Here is a 16,602-nt window from a genome sequence, read left to right on the forward strand (position 1 = left end):
AACACACGGATTGCTTGTTTTCTGATTCAGGTCAACTATTGGTACATGAGGCAGTTTCTCTTTAAAATACTATGCTAATTCGTAGAAGCTCTTCTCACATTCAGGCCTCTCCACAAGTTGGAGATGGCATCATTCAGAACATGCATTGGGTGTTCTTTACTTTGCTCAGGCTGAGAGCCTGTTTCTTGGCCCAACGTCCCGGGTTCATCTTGTACCCATCTGGCTCAGCTGCACTGGCCAAGAGTAACAGAAAGTGTGCACTTTTCTGAGCAAGTCCCTGGCATCTTGCCTGTGCCTTACAACACAACCGTCCTTCACACAATCCTAGGGACTAAGCCTATTTGTCTGTGTCCTCTACAACTAGCACGTGGCTGGCACAGGGCAAGCAGTCCGGAAAAAGTTCTAAATGAATGGATTCTTGGGCCCCTGCTGAAGTTACATCTGTCAGACACAAATTACCCAATTTTAAGTAGCTTTTAAGACTAATATGGGCCCTAGTCATTCCATCTGGATCATGTATCTTTTAAGATTTTTTTTTTTTTTTTTTTTAATTTGCCAGAGAGAGTACAGACAAGCAGGCAGAGAGGCAGGCAGAGGCAGCGAGAGAAGCAGGCTCCCCGCCGAGCAAGGAGCCTGATGAACTCGATCCCAGGACCCTGGGATCATGACCCGAGCCAAAGGCAGCGGCCCAACCAACTGAGCCCCCCAGGCGTCCCTGGATCATGTATCTTTAAAACTACAATTTATCAAAACATATATAAGGGGATTCTTACTAACTCAGGAATTATTTGCAGGGCAATTACTGCCAGCACTTCTAATGCTGCAGGGAAAGGAAATCATAGCTTCAGGGGCTGCTGTGTGTCCTCTTGCTGTGTACTCTGCTCTTTTCATGAGAGGCAGACACAGGGTTAAAAAGTACTTTAGCAAGACAAGGTGCGTATGGTTAACATTTGTGTACTATACGCTTAAAGGTGGTTAAGATGGTAAATTTTACAACAGAAAAGAAAAAGTACTTTAAAAAATTTACTAAACAGTGCTAGATTTTTGGAACTTGAGAAAAAAGATCAGAGAAGCCCTCATAACCTCATTGAAAATTCACTGTTAGAATTCACTTTAATGAGCAGCTAGCTATTTGTGTATATACAAGAATCCTCTCTCAAAGAAATAACACTTCACACACTGGCTAAGTTGGTTAAGTCCAAGCTTTTTCACTGAAACTGCAAAGCTCTAGGTCACCTGGGTGGCACAGTCAGGTAAGCGTCTGACTCGGTATCAGTTCAGGGTTGTGGGATCAAGTCCCACCTTTAGCTCCACATGAGGCTGTGCTCAGCATGGAGTCTGCTTGTCCCTCTCTCTCTGCTCCTCTCCCCACTTCTGTACATGCATGTGCATACTCTCTCTCTCTCTCATAAATAAAAACAATCTTAAAAAAAAAAAAAAGGAACCTGGAAAGCCTTTCATTGTCTGGCCTCTTGTTTCTAGGTGAAACCCATATAGTCATCTTTTTCCAGTTCCTCAAATAGGATGCTTTCTTGTGCTTCACACTTTGCCCATCATTTTTATCTTTTTAAAAAAATTTTAATTAAGATTTTTCCTATTTTTAAGTAACTTTTATACCCAGTGAGGGCTTGAACTCACAACCCTGAGATTAAGAGTCATATGCTCCTCGAACTGAGCCAACCAGGCACCCTGATGACTTTGTGTTATTTTTTAAGTAAGCTCTGTGCTCAATGTGGGGCTTGAACACACAACTCAAAGATAAAGAGTCCCATGCTCTACCGACTGGGCCAATCGGGTGCACCTTAATTTTAAGCAAACTCTACACCACATGTGGGGCTCGAGCTCATGACCCCGAGATCAAGAGTCATGCTTTAGTGACAGCCAGCCAGGTGCCCCTTCTTCTCTTATTGATCCTGCAGAGCTCAGATGAAATGCCATCTCTTTAGGGAGGTCTTCTTTAAACTCTAGAGGTTTGAGTCTCTTGCTATCTCTGGACTGAGCCACCGATTGATCGACACTCTTGCAGAAGTCTGGATTTTTCCTCTGTAGCATTTAAAACAATTTTATTTATGTAATGATATTAGTCTCCCACAAGCCCGAAAGTTCCATGAGGTAGGGACTGTTTTCTCAGCTTGCTAACCATGGTGTCACCAGGGCCCCAGCAGGTACTCACTCAGTACTCTTAGCGGGTAGATACTTTCCCACAAATCTATCTTAGAAGATACTCTCCAAGGAGGAGGTGGAAAGGAGGTACATGAAGTTGTAAGCTTGTTGGTCAGACAGTGGCTGAACAGCTACAGGGATGGAAGTTTGGGGCTGGTGTCATGGGGAAGCAAGGAGGGATCCTGGGGAGACTAAAAGATGCTCATTCAGTGAGTTTTCCCCAAGTCCCCAATATCCCATTCCCACCCCAAATGAGTCATTCTTCAATCAAGTCTATGCAATTCATTTCTTTAGAGAAAGAGGTGAACCTCAGGGTATAAAACCAAGGCCGAAGTAACTTTGCCAAATTAAAATGTGTCCAGGAAACCAGTCACTATTCAACTGGATGGGAATTCAACACAGAAATGATCGTGTTCCTCCAAATCATCTTCAGTTTGGGAAGCTTACATTCCTCGAATATGTGGAAAGATAAATACACTTTCTTCTGCTGTCAGTTGCTGAGAAAGAGCTTTGTTCTCCTGATGGACCAACACTACTTCTTTTTTGTTGCTCTTTTCCCTTCTCCCTTCTTTGGTTTCCCCTTGCCACGAAGCTTCTTTAGGCGCAACTGCTCATCCTTGAAATCCTGGTGCTCATCTCTGAGCGGAGAAAGAAAAAATAATTAGCCCGTATTTTGACCTGATGGGAACAGCACACCAATCTAGCCCTGTTCCCTCAGGCTGCTCTGCTTATCAGTCCCTGACTTCTCAGGGCACATGCTCGGCTTGGTGAACAGAAAGGACAGAGCGTCCCCAACATACACATGAGTTGTGTTCCAGAAGTTCATTTCTAAGTCACAGTGTCCCCTCACAGAAACAATACCACAAGCGACTAAAACTCCCAGCCAGTCCATATAAACTGCTGCAACAATGAGACAATGCTAATAATTACCTCAAATTTCCCTATAACGCTAACACTGACCATAGGGAAACAGAAAGTGGGTCTCAGCTTGAAGAGCTACACAGAGACCCTGTAAGCCCCAGGAATTAACACCTACTATGAGGGGAAAAGGTGTGAAGGAAGCTACCTTAATGGCTGTGGATAATCCAGACAAAAAGGCTGCTGGGGGAAGGTTCAGGTAGAATGAAGCCAAATCGACAGACAGGTACTCTAGAGATCAAGGTGGCCAAGGCTGTTTGTACATATGGCTGGGGTGTAAGCTGAAGACTGCCTGTCCTCTAGAAAAATGACTGCATTCTAAGATTAAATGCCTAGAACAGTATATAGCATTTAAATATGTAAGGTTTGGAACCCATTTCAACCTGGTTCCAATCACAGCTCCGTCTACCATTTAGTAGCTGTGTGACCTTGGATAAGTGATTTTCCCTCTCTGTATCTTAGTTTCCTTACCTGTCAAGGATGGATAATAATGGCATACAAATTAAAGATAAGAGGGGGTTGTGCTGGGCCCAACTGTTAACTCCTTAGGTAGTTTTAAAATAGACTGGTTTTGTAGGGTACACTGTTCCATTCCGTTAACACGATTGGTATATATGACCTCTTTTCAAGTAACTATGAACGCCCCCAAATCACCTATTCTTAACAGAGCAGCCAGAGTAATTCTTCTCAACTCTGACATTACGTCACTCCTCTGTTTATGGGCCTACAGATGGTTCCCCATTTCACCCAGAGCAAAAGCCAGGACCTAGTGTCATGGCCCTTAGAGCCCTTCATGATCTGCCTGTGGCCTTACCACGCCCTCCCTCTCGGTCACCTGCACTACTCCTAGAACGCGCCAAGAGAACGCGCACCTCATGGCCTTTGCTCTGCTCTTGCCTCTGCCTAAACAATGCTTCCCCAGATCCCACTTGTCTCACTCACCACCTTCAAGTGCTTAAACCTTCTCTTCTCAAAAAGGCTGACCTTGACTGTCCTGTTTAATCCCGAGGCCCGTCCTCTCCCCGCCCACCAGGTGCCCCGTGAGTATTCTTTCTGCTCAGGCAGCTTTACTGTTCCTTCCCCACGACACTCAGCTTCCTGGCGTACCGCGTCATGTACTCATCCAGTCCTCATGTACTCATCCAGTCCGCTTGCTCTCCTCCTCTTCCCTCCCTCCTCCATTCCCATCAACCCTCCGCCAGAGGGGATGCTCCGGAGCCGGGCTCTTTGTCTCTGATGATACAGCCAAGCACCTGTGTTGTCTGAGGGACTGAATGAGCCAGTGTTTGGGAGAACCTGTGCCGCCCTCCCCGGCTTACAGGTCTTTGAGTAATATTTTCTTTACTGAAGACTGTCTAGTTTCACCCTGCCTGATGCCACAAGAGGCCTTCCATTAGAGGCACCATTTACCATAACTAGTGACAAATACATGAAAATCATCGTGCTTTTCCATGGATAACTAAATGCTAAGTATTCTCCCCCCATCCCCAAAGATAGGGTTTATTTTTCAAACAAATGGAGAGTGGCACCAAACAGACAAATTAAAATAGCTGAATGTAACTTTGTGAATGGGTTATATTTTTCTACTCAGGAGATCTGCCTTCCAATACTTTCCTTGGGGTCATAATAAAATCAATTTTTATTTTCTGAGCTCAGACTAATAGCAAGGGAGAAAGTCTCAGAGTGAGTCCAGAAATTCAAAATATGTTATGGATTATAATCTCTATTATAACATATTAACTGAGAAAATCTATTCTGTTTTGCTCACTGCTGTTCTCCTAGTGTCCATCTTAAGTGTCTGTACATCGAAGGTATTTAAAAATATCCACTGGATGGATGGATGTACCAATTTTTAGCTACGTGGAATTAATTTTGTTATATTAAAGTGAATAGTACCAAATTAACTTCTGTACTGCTGTCCTAAGACAAGTCCAATTAAAACACTTTAAATCTTAAAAAGTAGATTTATTTATTTTTAAAATATTATTATTTTTTAAAGATTTTATTTATTTATTTGACAGAGATCACAAGTAGGCAGAGAGGCAGGCAGAGAGAGAGAGGAGGAAGCAGGCTCCCCTCGGAGCAGAGAGCCCGACGCAGGGCTTGATCCCAGAACCCCGGGATCATGACCTGATTAAACCACTGAGCCACCCAGGCACCCCTAAAATATTTTATTTTTAAGTAATCCTTACACCTAACACAGGACCCCAAGATCGAGCATCATATGTTCTACTGACTGAGCCAGCCAGGCACCCAAAAAATAGATTTATTTTAACTTTGCACTATTATGCACTGTTTGAAAGCTTTTATAATGAGCATGCATAAGTTTGGTAATTAAGACTTTCTTTTAAAGAAAATGATCACATAGGTATTTGATCTTTTCTCTTTCTAGAGGAACAGATAGTCCTGAGCACCCATTTCCTGTACATACACAAACATGGTGGTAAGAGCCTGTGCAATCTATGTATTACTCTTTTGCAGGGCTTGAGTTCATGGCCCTGAGATCAAGACATGAGCTGAGGTCAAGAGCAGGGTACTTAGCTGAGTAAGCCACCCAGGTGCCCCCACATATTACTCTTAAAGGTGAACTACAACTTATTTAGACCAAATTAATATATCAAAAAGGGTACAAATTGGGACGCCTGGGTGGCTCAGTTGGTTAAGCAACTGCCTTCAGCTCAGGTCACGATCCTGGAGTCCCAGGATCGAGTCCCGCATCAGACCCCCAGCTCCATGGGGAGTCTGCTTCTCCCTCTGACCTTCTCGCCTCTCATGCGCTCTCTCTCTCAAATAAATAAATAAAATGTTTTTTTTTTTTAAAAAAGGGGTACAAACTAAAAATGCCAGAAAAAAGATCGAAAGGAGTAAGAACTCCAATAAAACTGCCACTTGGAAGAAAGGAGGCTCCTATAAACCAGCTAGGAAGGAGACTGGTTTTGGGACTGGGACTCTCTTCATCTGACCAATGAGGACCTGTTGTTCTGGCAGCCTATTGGGGGGTAGGGGGTGCTGGAAGGGGGTGAGGTTTTCCTCTGTAGCATTTGGATCAGTTTTCCTCTGCATCAGAGTGCTCTTAAATTAATAAATAATTAAGTATATCTGTAGCTTAGTATCTCGTCAATCTTAGTCCAGTTTTAGACATAATTAAAATGTCTTCCAATACATGTAGGTTTCCTTTTTTATTTTTTTCAGTGTGCCCATTATGAGCATTTTAAAAGCCTTTCTCCCCAAAACTATGCCTTTTGAGCCATCTGGGCACTATTATAAGAATCACAAAACTGTAGGGAAACAAGCCTAAATTTTTCCTTTTCTGATCTACTAGAAAAATAGAACAGGTTACTGTGTGTTTTTTGCCATTACCTATAGAGGCCAAGAAAACGCAGTGTCCCCATGAGTGCATAGTAAGTGTTGTGATTTGGGTACCAGTCATAAGTCTCTTTTCTCTTGGCCAGAGGCTGCTCACTGAAGAGTTTCACCACTTTCATGGATTTGGAATCAGTAGGCCTGGCCACTTCACCAAACAGCCGGGCACTCAGACGAGTCATGCGCAAGGCATATTCTGAAAGTGAAGACATTTCTTGAGCAGCAAGGAGGAAGAGTCCCTACAGAAAATGAGAAGATAAACAGGTTAGTGTGTGAAATTCCAAGATTATCTAATGAGCACTTTCCAAAATAAAAACAGCAGCCACATGTGAATCAGTCATGTGGCTGGAGGACATGCCTTCGAGTTGAGAACTATGCACAGCCCAAATGGTGGCTTCCTTTGCCCACTTTACATTTCTTATTTCTACATTCGATGTTCTCACACTACCACCTTGCTGCACTGCCCTTTTTAGGGCGAACCATTTTGTTATTTACTGATAGTTTACCTATTTGCAGGCTAGATGAGGACAGGCAAATGAGTTATCCAACCACAGCATTATTATACCTTCAGAAAACACCCACCTCAGCATTCTGTAGAATAAAAATGCTGACTGCTTGCCATCTAAAGGTTTAATCATGGCGGAGAAATAATTATCCTGTTGTCTTTATTATCAGCCCTTTGAACACTGTTCTCCTCAAGGGCTCCAGATGGCTCTGAGAACTGCTAATGAGTTATGAGGTCATTTAGCCTCTAGGCTGCTGGACTGAATTCTGCCTAGAGACTGAGAGCCATTTGGGAGAAACAAAACAGAGATAGTAGTCTTATAGAAATAAACTCAACAGCCCTTAAGATTCATTTTATTCCTGAATAGAAGGACTTATGTGTTATAAAGTTATGTTTTATCTTCCATCTTATATATTCTGCTTTAATGCATTGTAAGTTCTTATTAGCTGTAAACAGTACCTTTTTCTTTGGAGGCACAAGCTCAGAATGTTGAAATAGGTATAAGGATGCTATCTGTAATAGGCAGAAATCACAGCAACATGCATCAAACATTATATAGGCAATACATAAAAATCAAGAACACTGCTGGTGAAATAACTGTATCATTCCACACCAGGTGTAGGGTTACTGCTGGCAGAATATGCTACTTTAAGTGAAATTTTGTAGTGAGATGAGAATCTTTGCTAAGAGACTGTCCAGGGGACAGTCCAGTGGAGATGAAAAAGAGTTGCTATCTAAATAGAAAAAAAGTATAAGCTTATTTTGAAAAAACAATGGGAGAAAAACAAACCCAAAACCCCAGCCCTCGTAGGGTACCTGGCTGGCTCAATCAGTAGAGCACATGACTCTTGATCTTAGTCAGGGTCATGAGTTCAAGCCCCATGTTGGGCACCAAGTTTACTTAAATAAATAAACCTTAAAAAAAAAAAATCCTCCTCAGCAAGAATGGGGCCAAGTAAATTTCAAAATAGCTCTTGCAAGAAAAAAAAAAAAAAAACCCAAACCTTATTTAAATTATTATTTCATGTCCATTTCTAGATCCATTGAAAGAGCAGAGGTGGACCTCAAACCAACTGCAGAATGCCAATCTTAAACCATTTACCAATCTGAACACCCACCAAACAGGCCAATAGTGCCATCTGAAGGCCAGCAATGGGAGAACTGCAAGTGGGATCACTGCAAGCTGGGGATCACTTGCACACCTTTTTCCTTTTCCTTTCACCCCCATCCCTGCCCCCCCCTTAAAATCTGCTTCTCTCTCAACTCTTGGTTCATTGTGTGGATAGGAATGGGTTGGGCTGGATTGTTAGGGGTAGGGTTATATTTTCCTCAATGAGGAAAAAAAGGCATTAACAGTTTAATGTATAAATAGGAAATATTAACAAATCAGTGCTATAAGCCTTTAAAGGCTTTACAGATGCCCATGAGTTGCCTTCAGAGGCTACAGTTTCTTTGCGTGTTTTACCTTTTCTCTTCCTCCAGTTGAATTATCTTTTTCCCTACATCAGATAAAAGAAAAACTAAAAACGGTTTCTTAGTCAACTTTGCCTTGTTTCGCTTAATTGCTATAATGGCATTCAAATAGATTTCTGTTGCAAGTGCACAGTATTTCCAGTTATACGGTGGCCAGGGAACTGTTGTTTTGTTAGTGTTCTCAGACAAATGTGTTCCAACTTCCATCACTTTATTTTTCAAATGACGAGGCGGCATAGAAGTCCTGAGGCCTAGGTTTGCATCCTGGCTCTGCCATTTACTTGCTGATTGTCACTCTTTACTACCTTAAACTTTTTAATTGGAAAGCGTTACTTAGGATTTTTTTCAGGACCCTAGTATGCCTCCTTACAGAATATTTCAATTTTATCTTGAAAAATAAATATGACTAAGTTAAAGACATTAAAGTAAAAGGCAAAAAACCTTCATCCCCGCCCCCCCCCCCCAAGCTACGATGCAGAAATGCCGTCTGATGAGCTGAGAAACAGGCCTGCACGCGACCTAATCAGGGAGAGAGTAACCGCGCCGGAGAGGAAACTACGCTAGCGTCCCTCGTTTGGTAAATTCCCCAATTTGCGCAGGAAAAGGCCAACTGGTTTGCAGGATGTGGTTAGTAGCTGGTTAGTAATGAAATCGATTCGTCTCATTCCTGGCGACTGTAGAAGGTTGGAGATCCTCGCAGGGCTTCTCTAACGACCGCCCGTGTCTCACTGCAGGAGAGCCCCCCAAAACTCTCCGACAATCTTACCTAGTCGCGACCTTCCTCTCCCGCGCGACCCTCGCCCGGAAGGCCCGCCCCCGCCGGGCTTCAACCTCCGGCGGGAGTCGGCCACGGAGAGCAGTGGAGAAACGGAAGCCGGCGGATAGAGGGGAGCCCTGGGGGAACCCGGAACTACTAGCGCGCTCTCTTGGAGGCTTGAAAGGTCACACCTGGCACCGTGCGCCGTGAGGACAGTGAGTCGTGTCTGTGGACTGGAGATGGTTGTCTAGGGAGGAAGCCTGACTTTAGGGGAATGTCTTGCAGCGTTCGCTAGATATATTTTGTTGGCAAATGCCTGCAGAGCTGCCCTCTAAACAGTGGTTATGAGCGTGCCACGTAGTGGAGGATGAAATGCATTTTATTCTTTGTTTTTTTCTGATCTTCCTCTGTCTCTTTTCATCCAGCCGAGACCTTGACGTGCTCCAAGGGCATCGCTTGATTTGAGGCTGAAGGGTCTTCTGGCCCTGCTGGGATGCCATTTCCTTCTCTTTCCACTTATCCACGCCTCTAATGGTCCATTAGTTATCATCTGTAGGAGACTGTTTTTGGTACCCCCTTGCTGGATTAGGGCGCCAGTTGAAGCAGCCTGTGTGGGCGGGGGCCCGGAACCTTCCTCAGGGGGTGAGGAGGGGATGTTTGTCAGACTCCTCAGTAGCCACCTGGATACCGCTTGGCAGACAGTAGAAATGCTGCAAGTATGTCCCTCCATGGTAACTCCGCTCGCAAGCACGCCACACCTCATAAATGTATGAAGCATTTATTGACAGATAGTAGGCCTGAAAACACTATTTTCTGAGCATTATTCAAGACCTTTCATAAATACTTTAAAATGTACGCTGGAAATAAGTAAGGCACACCAGCAGCGAGCCATATACCTAGAGGAAATTCTGTTGACACTCTCTTTCCTCCTACAGAATTGTATTATTATTATTTGCCATTTTTAAAAAGGGAAAAAGAAAAGAGCCTCAAATAGAATCATTCCTCTCCACCCACAATCCCCCTTAGCAAACCAAGACTTAATCACAGTCTGGAACTCCCAGGAATTTGACCTTTTAACAGTCAATCTGAAAATTTCTGATCAGCACTAGTGAGGTAAACTGTATGATAAAAAGCTTGCCTTCCGAGGGTGCCTGGGAGGCTCAGTGTCCTGGGATAGAGCCCATGTTGGGCTACCTCCTGAGTGCGGAATCCGCTTCTCTCTCTCTGTCTCTCTTTCTCCCCCTTCTGAGGCTTATGCTCTCACTCTCTCTCAAGTAAGTAAGTAAAATCTTAGGGGAAAAAAACAAAACAAACAAAAAAACCCTTGTCTTCCCAGTAGTTAGTAAGTATAAGATCCTACATCAACCAAAACAGTCTATGACTTCCATGGCCAGAAAACTCTATCACAGATTTATTGAAGAAATAGAATACCAAAGATTACTATTTTATCTTATTTTTTTAAAGATTTTATTTATTTATTTGATAGTGAGAGAGGGAGAGATCACAAGTAGGCAGAGAGGGAGGCAGAGAGAGAGGGGAGGAAGCAGGCTCCCTGCTGAGCAGAGAGTCCGATGCGGGGCTCGATCCCAGGACCCTGAGATCATGACCTGAGCCGAAGGCAGAGGCTTAATCCACTGAACCACCCAGGCACCCCTATTTTATCTTATTTTTAAAAAAGATTTTATTTATTTATTTCACAGAGCACAAGCAAGGGGAGCAGCAGGCAGAGGGAGAGGGAGAAACAGGCTCTCCATAGAGCAGGGACCCTGTTGTAGGGCTCGATCCCAGGACCCTGAGCTCATAACCCAGGCTGAAGGCAGACGCTAAACCAACTGAGCCACCCAGGCACCCCCAAAAGTCATTATTTTACAGTGGAAGCCCACATAAAGGAGTTGACAGCTTTGAAAGCTGACACATGGTTTCATGTGATAATGAGTATCTTACCACACTGCTGGAGGCTATCAGAGGTCAGAGTGGGAAGTCTTACCTGATGCATTATAACCTGAAGCCCTTGTGATCTTTTGAACTGGCCAGCAGTAGGGTATAGAGGCTACTTTTATAGTTTCCTTATATGCAGTTTCTTTATGTATAATTTTTTTGGCTTTTTCATTTTCTTTTCTAGTTTCCTACAAAAATACAACTTTTTAGTAAATAAGTAAAGCGTTAAAAAAAGAAACCCTCAAAACAACAACAACAACAACAACAACAACAAAAACTTGCTTTTCTATACCATCCACAAAAAAATGCCCTGGCTTGAGACAATCCTTTCCTTTAACTTGCTAATAATTTTCTTGCCCCACCCTACTACCATTTTGTACAACTCCTCAGGGTTCCTTTCTACATGCTAGATGGGCGGCTGCCCCATTCATAAATTGTTTAATAAAGCCTATTGGATCTTCAGGTTTATTCAGCTGAATTTTAAAAATTTTGTTTTTTAGCAAAATCTTATTAATCTGTGTTATAGAATTTGCTTTTATCAAGTTGTTTTGACATGTTATCAACCTATGATACAGTAAGTAGACTTCTAAACTTGGTCTGGTATGAGTTTACTACGCTTGCATTTACACACAATGTAATGAGTATACCTCATTCTTTTTTGCATAGGTCAGTCCAAAAATAACATTCTGGGTAGAAATTCTACCTTGTCTTTGCATTTTTGTGTAGTTGGCTGTATTTATCTAATAGCCGCTAAATCATGTAAACAAGGGGGCTCCCTTTGCATGTTAGAAAGTTTAAAGCCAAATTGGCAGTGGACCCATGGCAACAAGTATTATATGTATATTTGCATAAACTTTGCCATTGGTCCATTTATATATCTATTTTTAATTTTTTCCTTTCCCCATATGATTTGTGTTATCAGTATGTTTGTGCATCAGTCTATCATCTACCATAACTCTTGAAACATACAAAGGTATAAAGAGTTATAAGTAGCTACTCTTGAAGCTGCCTCTTCTGTCCTTCTGGCCAACCTACTATTCTTGAAGCTTTAGCAACCACCCATATCCTATGTGATTGATTAACTAAACCTTTTCTTTGGGGGGTGGGGTCTATCCAAGATCATGCATGCTTTCCTAGAAAGGAATGAGCCCTTCTGCATGTCTCAAAACAGAAATCAGACCCTCTTGCATATCCCCCCAACCTTAATGCCCTGCAGTAAGGAACCAGACTCCCTTGCACAATCTCTGAGCACTGTGAAAGTATCTGTAGCTGGCACCATTAAGTCTGCACAGTAATCAAGAAATGTTACAGACCACCGCACTCCCTTTACTGATTAACTTCTCTAAACTCCTTTAAAAATCCTTGGGCCAACGGCAAAAAACCTTTCAGTCAGCATGTGAGAAAACTGCGAGCTAGCATCACCCCTGGGACCATTTTGATCATCCTCACTGGGCGCCACAGAGGCAAGCGGGTAGTTTTCCTGAAGCAGCTGAGCAGTGGCTTGCTACTTGTGACTGGACCTCTGTCCCTCAATCGAGTTCCTCTGCGTAGAACACACCAGAAATTCGTCATTGCTACTTCTACCAAAATTGATATCAGCAACGTGAAAATCCCCAAACATCTCACTGATGCTTATTTCAAGAAGAAGAAGTTGCGTAAGCCCAGACACCAGGAGGGTGAGATCTTCGACACCGAGAAAGAGAAATACGAGATTACAGAGCAGCGCAAGGTTGATCAGAAAGCTGTGGACTCACAAATTCTTCCAAAAATCAAGGCTGTTCCTCAGCTTCAGGGCTACCTCCGCTCTGTGTTTTCTCTCACAAATGGAGTTTACCCTCACAAATTAGTGTTCTAAATTTCTTACAAAAAACTAATTAAATAACTGATCCAAAAAAAAAAAAAAAATCCTTGGGCCAACAGAAGCATCAGAGTTGGCCTTTGGGCAAGAGTCTGCCTTCCTTTAGGTTGCAAGCCTCCTGAATAAAGTTCATATTCATTTCCAGTTAAAACTCATCTCTTGAATATTGGCTTTTTGAGTGACAGGCAAAAAACTTGGGTTTTGGTAGCACACTGGGCATTTAGCAATATGACTCTCATTAAGTCAAGCTTAAGGAGTTCCACAAACTTGGTGGCTTAAAACATCAAAACTTTATTCTCTCATGGTTCTGGAGGCTAGAAGTCTAAAGGCAGTGTCACTGGGCCAAGATCAAAGTATTTTTTTTTTAAAAGATTTTATTTATTTATTTGACAGAGAAATCACAAGTAGATGGAGAGGCAGACAGAGAGATAGAGAGAGGGAAGCAGGCTCCCCGCTGAGCAGAGAGCCCGATGCGGGACTCGATCCCAGGACTCTGAGATCATGACCTGAGCCGAAGGCAGCGGCTTAACCCACTGAGCCACCCAGGCGCCCCCAAGATCAAAGTATTGACAGGGCCATACTCCCTCCAAATGCTCTAGGTAACAGTCAGTTCTTTCACTGTCCCGACTTTCTGGTGGTTGCTAGCGTTCATTGACTTTTGACCACATCACTCCAGTCTTCAAGGCCATATCTCTCCACCTCCTCTTTACACCATTTTCTTCTCTATGTGTGTTGGAACTCCTAATGCCTCCCTCTCAGAAAGATACATTTAATTGCATTTAGGGTGCACTTGGATAATTCAGAATAATCTCCCCATCTCAAGGTCAAAATTTAATCTCTTATAGACATTGACTTCCAGGCTTTGGTTTGTACTTCCAAGTTAAGGCTTCTTCTTCGTCGTCCTCTTTTTTAAAAAAGATTTATTTATGAGAGAGAGAGGGAGGGAGCAAGCAGGGTTAGGGGCAGAGGGAGAGGAAGACAAGCAGACTCTCTACTGAGCAGGGAGCCCTGACCCAGGGCTCAATCCCAGGACCCTGGGATATGACCTGAGTTGAAGGCAGATGTTTAATTAATTGGGTCATCCAGGCAACCCCCCAGATTAAGGTTTCTTTAGGGATACTTCTTATAATCAGAGATTGCATTATAAATTTCTATTTCTAATCCTCAGTCTTTTAAAATTGTGGACTGCTCAGTGGGGAGCCTGCTTCTCCCTCCTTCTGGTTCTCCCCCCTACTTATGTTCTTTCTCTCTCTGTTAAATAAAGAAAACCCTTAAAAAATAAAATTGTGGGCTATGAATCATTAGTTGGTTGTGAAATCAGTTTAGTAGCTTGTGATCAGCCTTAAAAGACATTAGAATAGGGACTATCAGAGTGCATCACATGTAATGAGGGTAATTTTTTTTTTAAAGATTTTATTTATTTATTTGAAACACAGAGATCACAAGTAGGCAGAGAGGCGGGCAGAGGGAGAGAGGGGTAAGCAGGAGCCGGATGCGGGGCTTGATCCCAGGACCCTGAGATCATGACCTGAGCAGAAGGCAGAGGCTTAACCCACTGAGCCACCCAGGTGCACCAAAGATTTTATTTATTTACTTGAGAGAGAGAAAGAGAGCGAGAACATGAGAGGGGAGAAGGTCAGAGGGAGAAGCTGACTCCCCATGGAGCTGGGAGCCGGATGCGGGACTTGATTCCAGGACTCCAGGATCATGACCTTGAGCAGTCGCTCAAGCCACTGAGCCACCTAGGCGCCCCTTGTAATGGGGGTCGTTATTGTTTCGTGAAACAATATATATGTATTGGATCATAATGTAAAATATACATCTTATTCTAGGTGGTGGCAAAATGGAAAGCTTCTGTTGTATACAGTCATTACTCATACTCAATGGCAAATATTCCTTTTTTTTTTTTTAAACAGTTCTATTTTTTTTAAAGATTTTTATTTTATTTATTTGACAGACAGAGATCACAAGTAGGCAGAGAGGCAGTCAGGAGAGAGGCAAGAAAGCAGTCTCCCCGCTGAGCAGAGAGCCCGAAGTGGGGCTCGATCCCAGGACCCCGGAACCATGACCTGAGCCGAAGGCAGAGGCTTTACCCCACTAAGCCACCCAGGTGCCCCAATGGCAAACACTCCTTACCATTAGACACAGCAAGAATTAAAACTCCTATCATCTTCAGGTTCTTACTGTGTGGGCGGGTAGATACTTACTCCTTTTGGTAAATTAATTTACAGATTCCCTGTTTCTGTAAGTACTCATTCCCAGCATTATCTCCTGTCTCCTATTTCTGCATGTACAGTAGTTCTTTTCTCACTTTACACACACACACACACACACACACACGCACACACAAGTGTATCCCTTACTTAGAGTATAAAACCCTCCAGGATGACAAACAAAGGGTCAATTTAATGTTTTTGTTTGTTTGTTTGTTTGTTTGTTTTTGGGAAGCTTCCTTTAATGACCAGACAAGGCACCATAAACCCTTGTTAGGCTTCCTGTCTTTTCCTGTCTGATGTATATTCCAGGTAAGGGTGAAGTATGATTGTTAGAAATGCAGTAATTGGATATTTGTTGTGATTTTCTGAAATCGATACACTATGTGAGTGTGAGTGGTGGGAGTGATAGTAAATGTCCTTTAATCACCATCCTCTGTAGCTAAGAAGTGCATAGTTATTGAGAGAGAGTCTGGTGAAAGCAAAGCCAAGACAGTGTTGAAGAATATCAAACCCCCAATTTTCCCACACATGTTTAAACATAAGCAATTCTTTTCAGCTATTCTTTTTTTTTTTTTTTTAAGATTTTATTTATTTATTTGACATAGAGAGATCACAAGTATGCAGAGAGGCAGGCAGAGAGAGAGAGGAGGAAGCAGGCTCCCCGCTGAGCAGAGAGCCCGATGCGTGACTCGATCCCAGGACCCTGAGATCATGACCTGAGCAGAAGGCAGCAGCTTAACCCACTGAGCCACCCAGGCACCCCCTTTTCAGCTGTTCTTAATGCTTATCTGTAGGACGTGTCATTATCTGGAAAGGAAAGCAACTTTGAAGATGAAGTAATAGAGGTTAGTGACATTGATTATTTCATTGATTACTTTAAATATAGAATGGATTATTTAAGGGACCTTCATTTTTTCACATCACACTGGATAATCTGCAAAAAAGTCATACATAATTTTATTTTAGATTTGGTATGTGTTATTCAATAAAAGCTAAAACGTGCTGTGGGGATGACTGTGGCTGGCTGGCTCAGGATGCAGAGCATGCGACTTGATCTCAGGGTCATGAGTTTAAGCCCCATGTTGGGCCTAGAGCTTATTTAAAAGAAAAAAGAAACAACTACTGTGAAATCACTGATACAGTTTACCAAATCTTTACCATTCCTCCCCTTTCCAGGCCTAAGGTTGGAATGCATTTCATGGCAATCTTGGGAGTCCATAAAGCCAAATGTCTATTTCTGGCCAGTGAGCTGTGAACAGAAGTGAAGCATCACCTTCACCCATATGAAACTCCTCAGACCTCTTTTCCCTTTGGTGCCGAGGGTCCTTGTTCTGTCAGTCTAGGCCCCTGAGTGGTTATGAGGAGTGGATCCTGCTCCATCAGCCACAGTGTGCACATAGCTTAGGTGAGA

The 16,602-nt window shown here is 42.9% G+C and overlaps 2 protein-coding genes across 2 annotated transcripts; one reads left to right on the plus strand and one right to left on the minus strand.

Annotated features, from left to right (window-relative positions):
• Positions 1-2,046: 2,046 nt before the first annotated feature.
• On the minus strand, positions 2,047-9,320 carry MRPS33 (mitochondrial ribosomal protein S33). The gene is made up of 3 exons (XM_059172048.1): positions 9,189-9,320; positions 6,442-6,683; positions 2,047-2,801 (listed from the first exon to the last, which is right to left on the minus strand). Exons 2-3 carry the CDS (start codon positions 6,654-6,656, stop codon positions 2,696-2,698), a joined length of 321 nt encoding a protein of 106 aa, XP_059028031.1. The 5' UTR covers positions 6,657-6,683; positions 9,189-9,320; the 3' UTR covers positions 2,047-2,695.
• A 3,154-nt stretch (positions 9,321-12,474) lies between these two features.
• On the plus strand, positions 12,475-13,022 carry LOC131830218 (large ribosomal subunit protein eL6-like; the record flags this gene model as incomplete). Its single annotated transcript, XM_059172553.1, has 1 exon — positions 12,475-13,022. A coding segment is annotated over one exon (498 nt), but the record flags the coding sequence as incomplete, so codon positions are not given.
• Between the last annotated feature and the right edge of the window lie 3,580 nt (positions 13,023-16,602).

This window comes from Mustela lutreola, chromosome 4, assembly GCF_030435805.1.
Source record: "Mustela lutreola isolate mMusLut2 chromosome 4, mMusLut2.pri, whole genome shotgun sequence".
NCBI lineage: Eukaryota > Metazoa > Chordata > Mammalia > Carnivora > Mustelidae > Mustela > Mustela lutreola.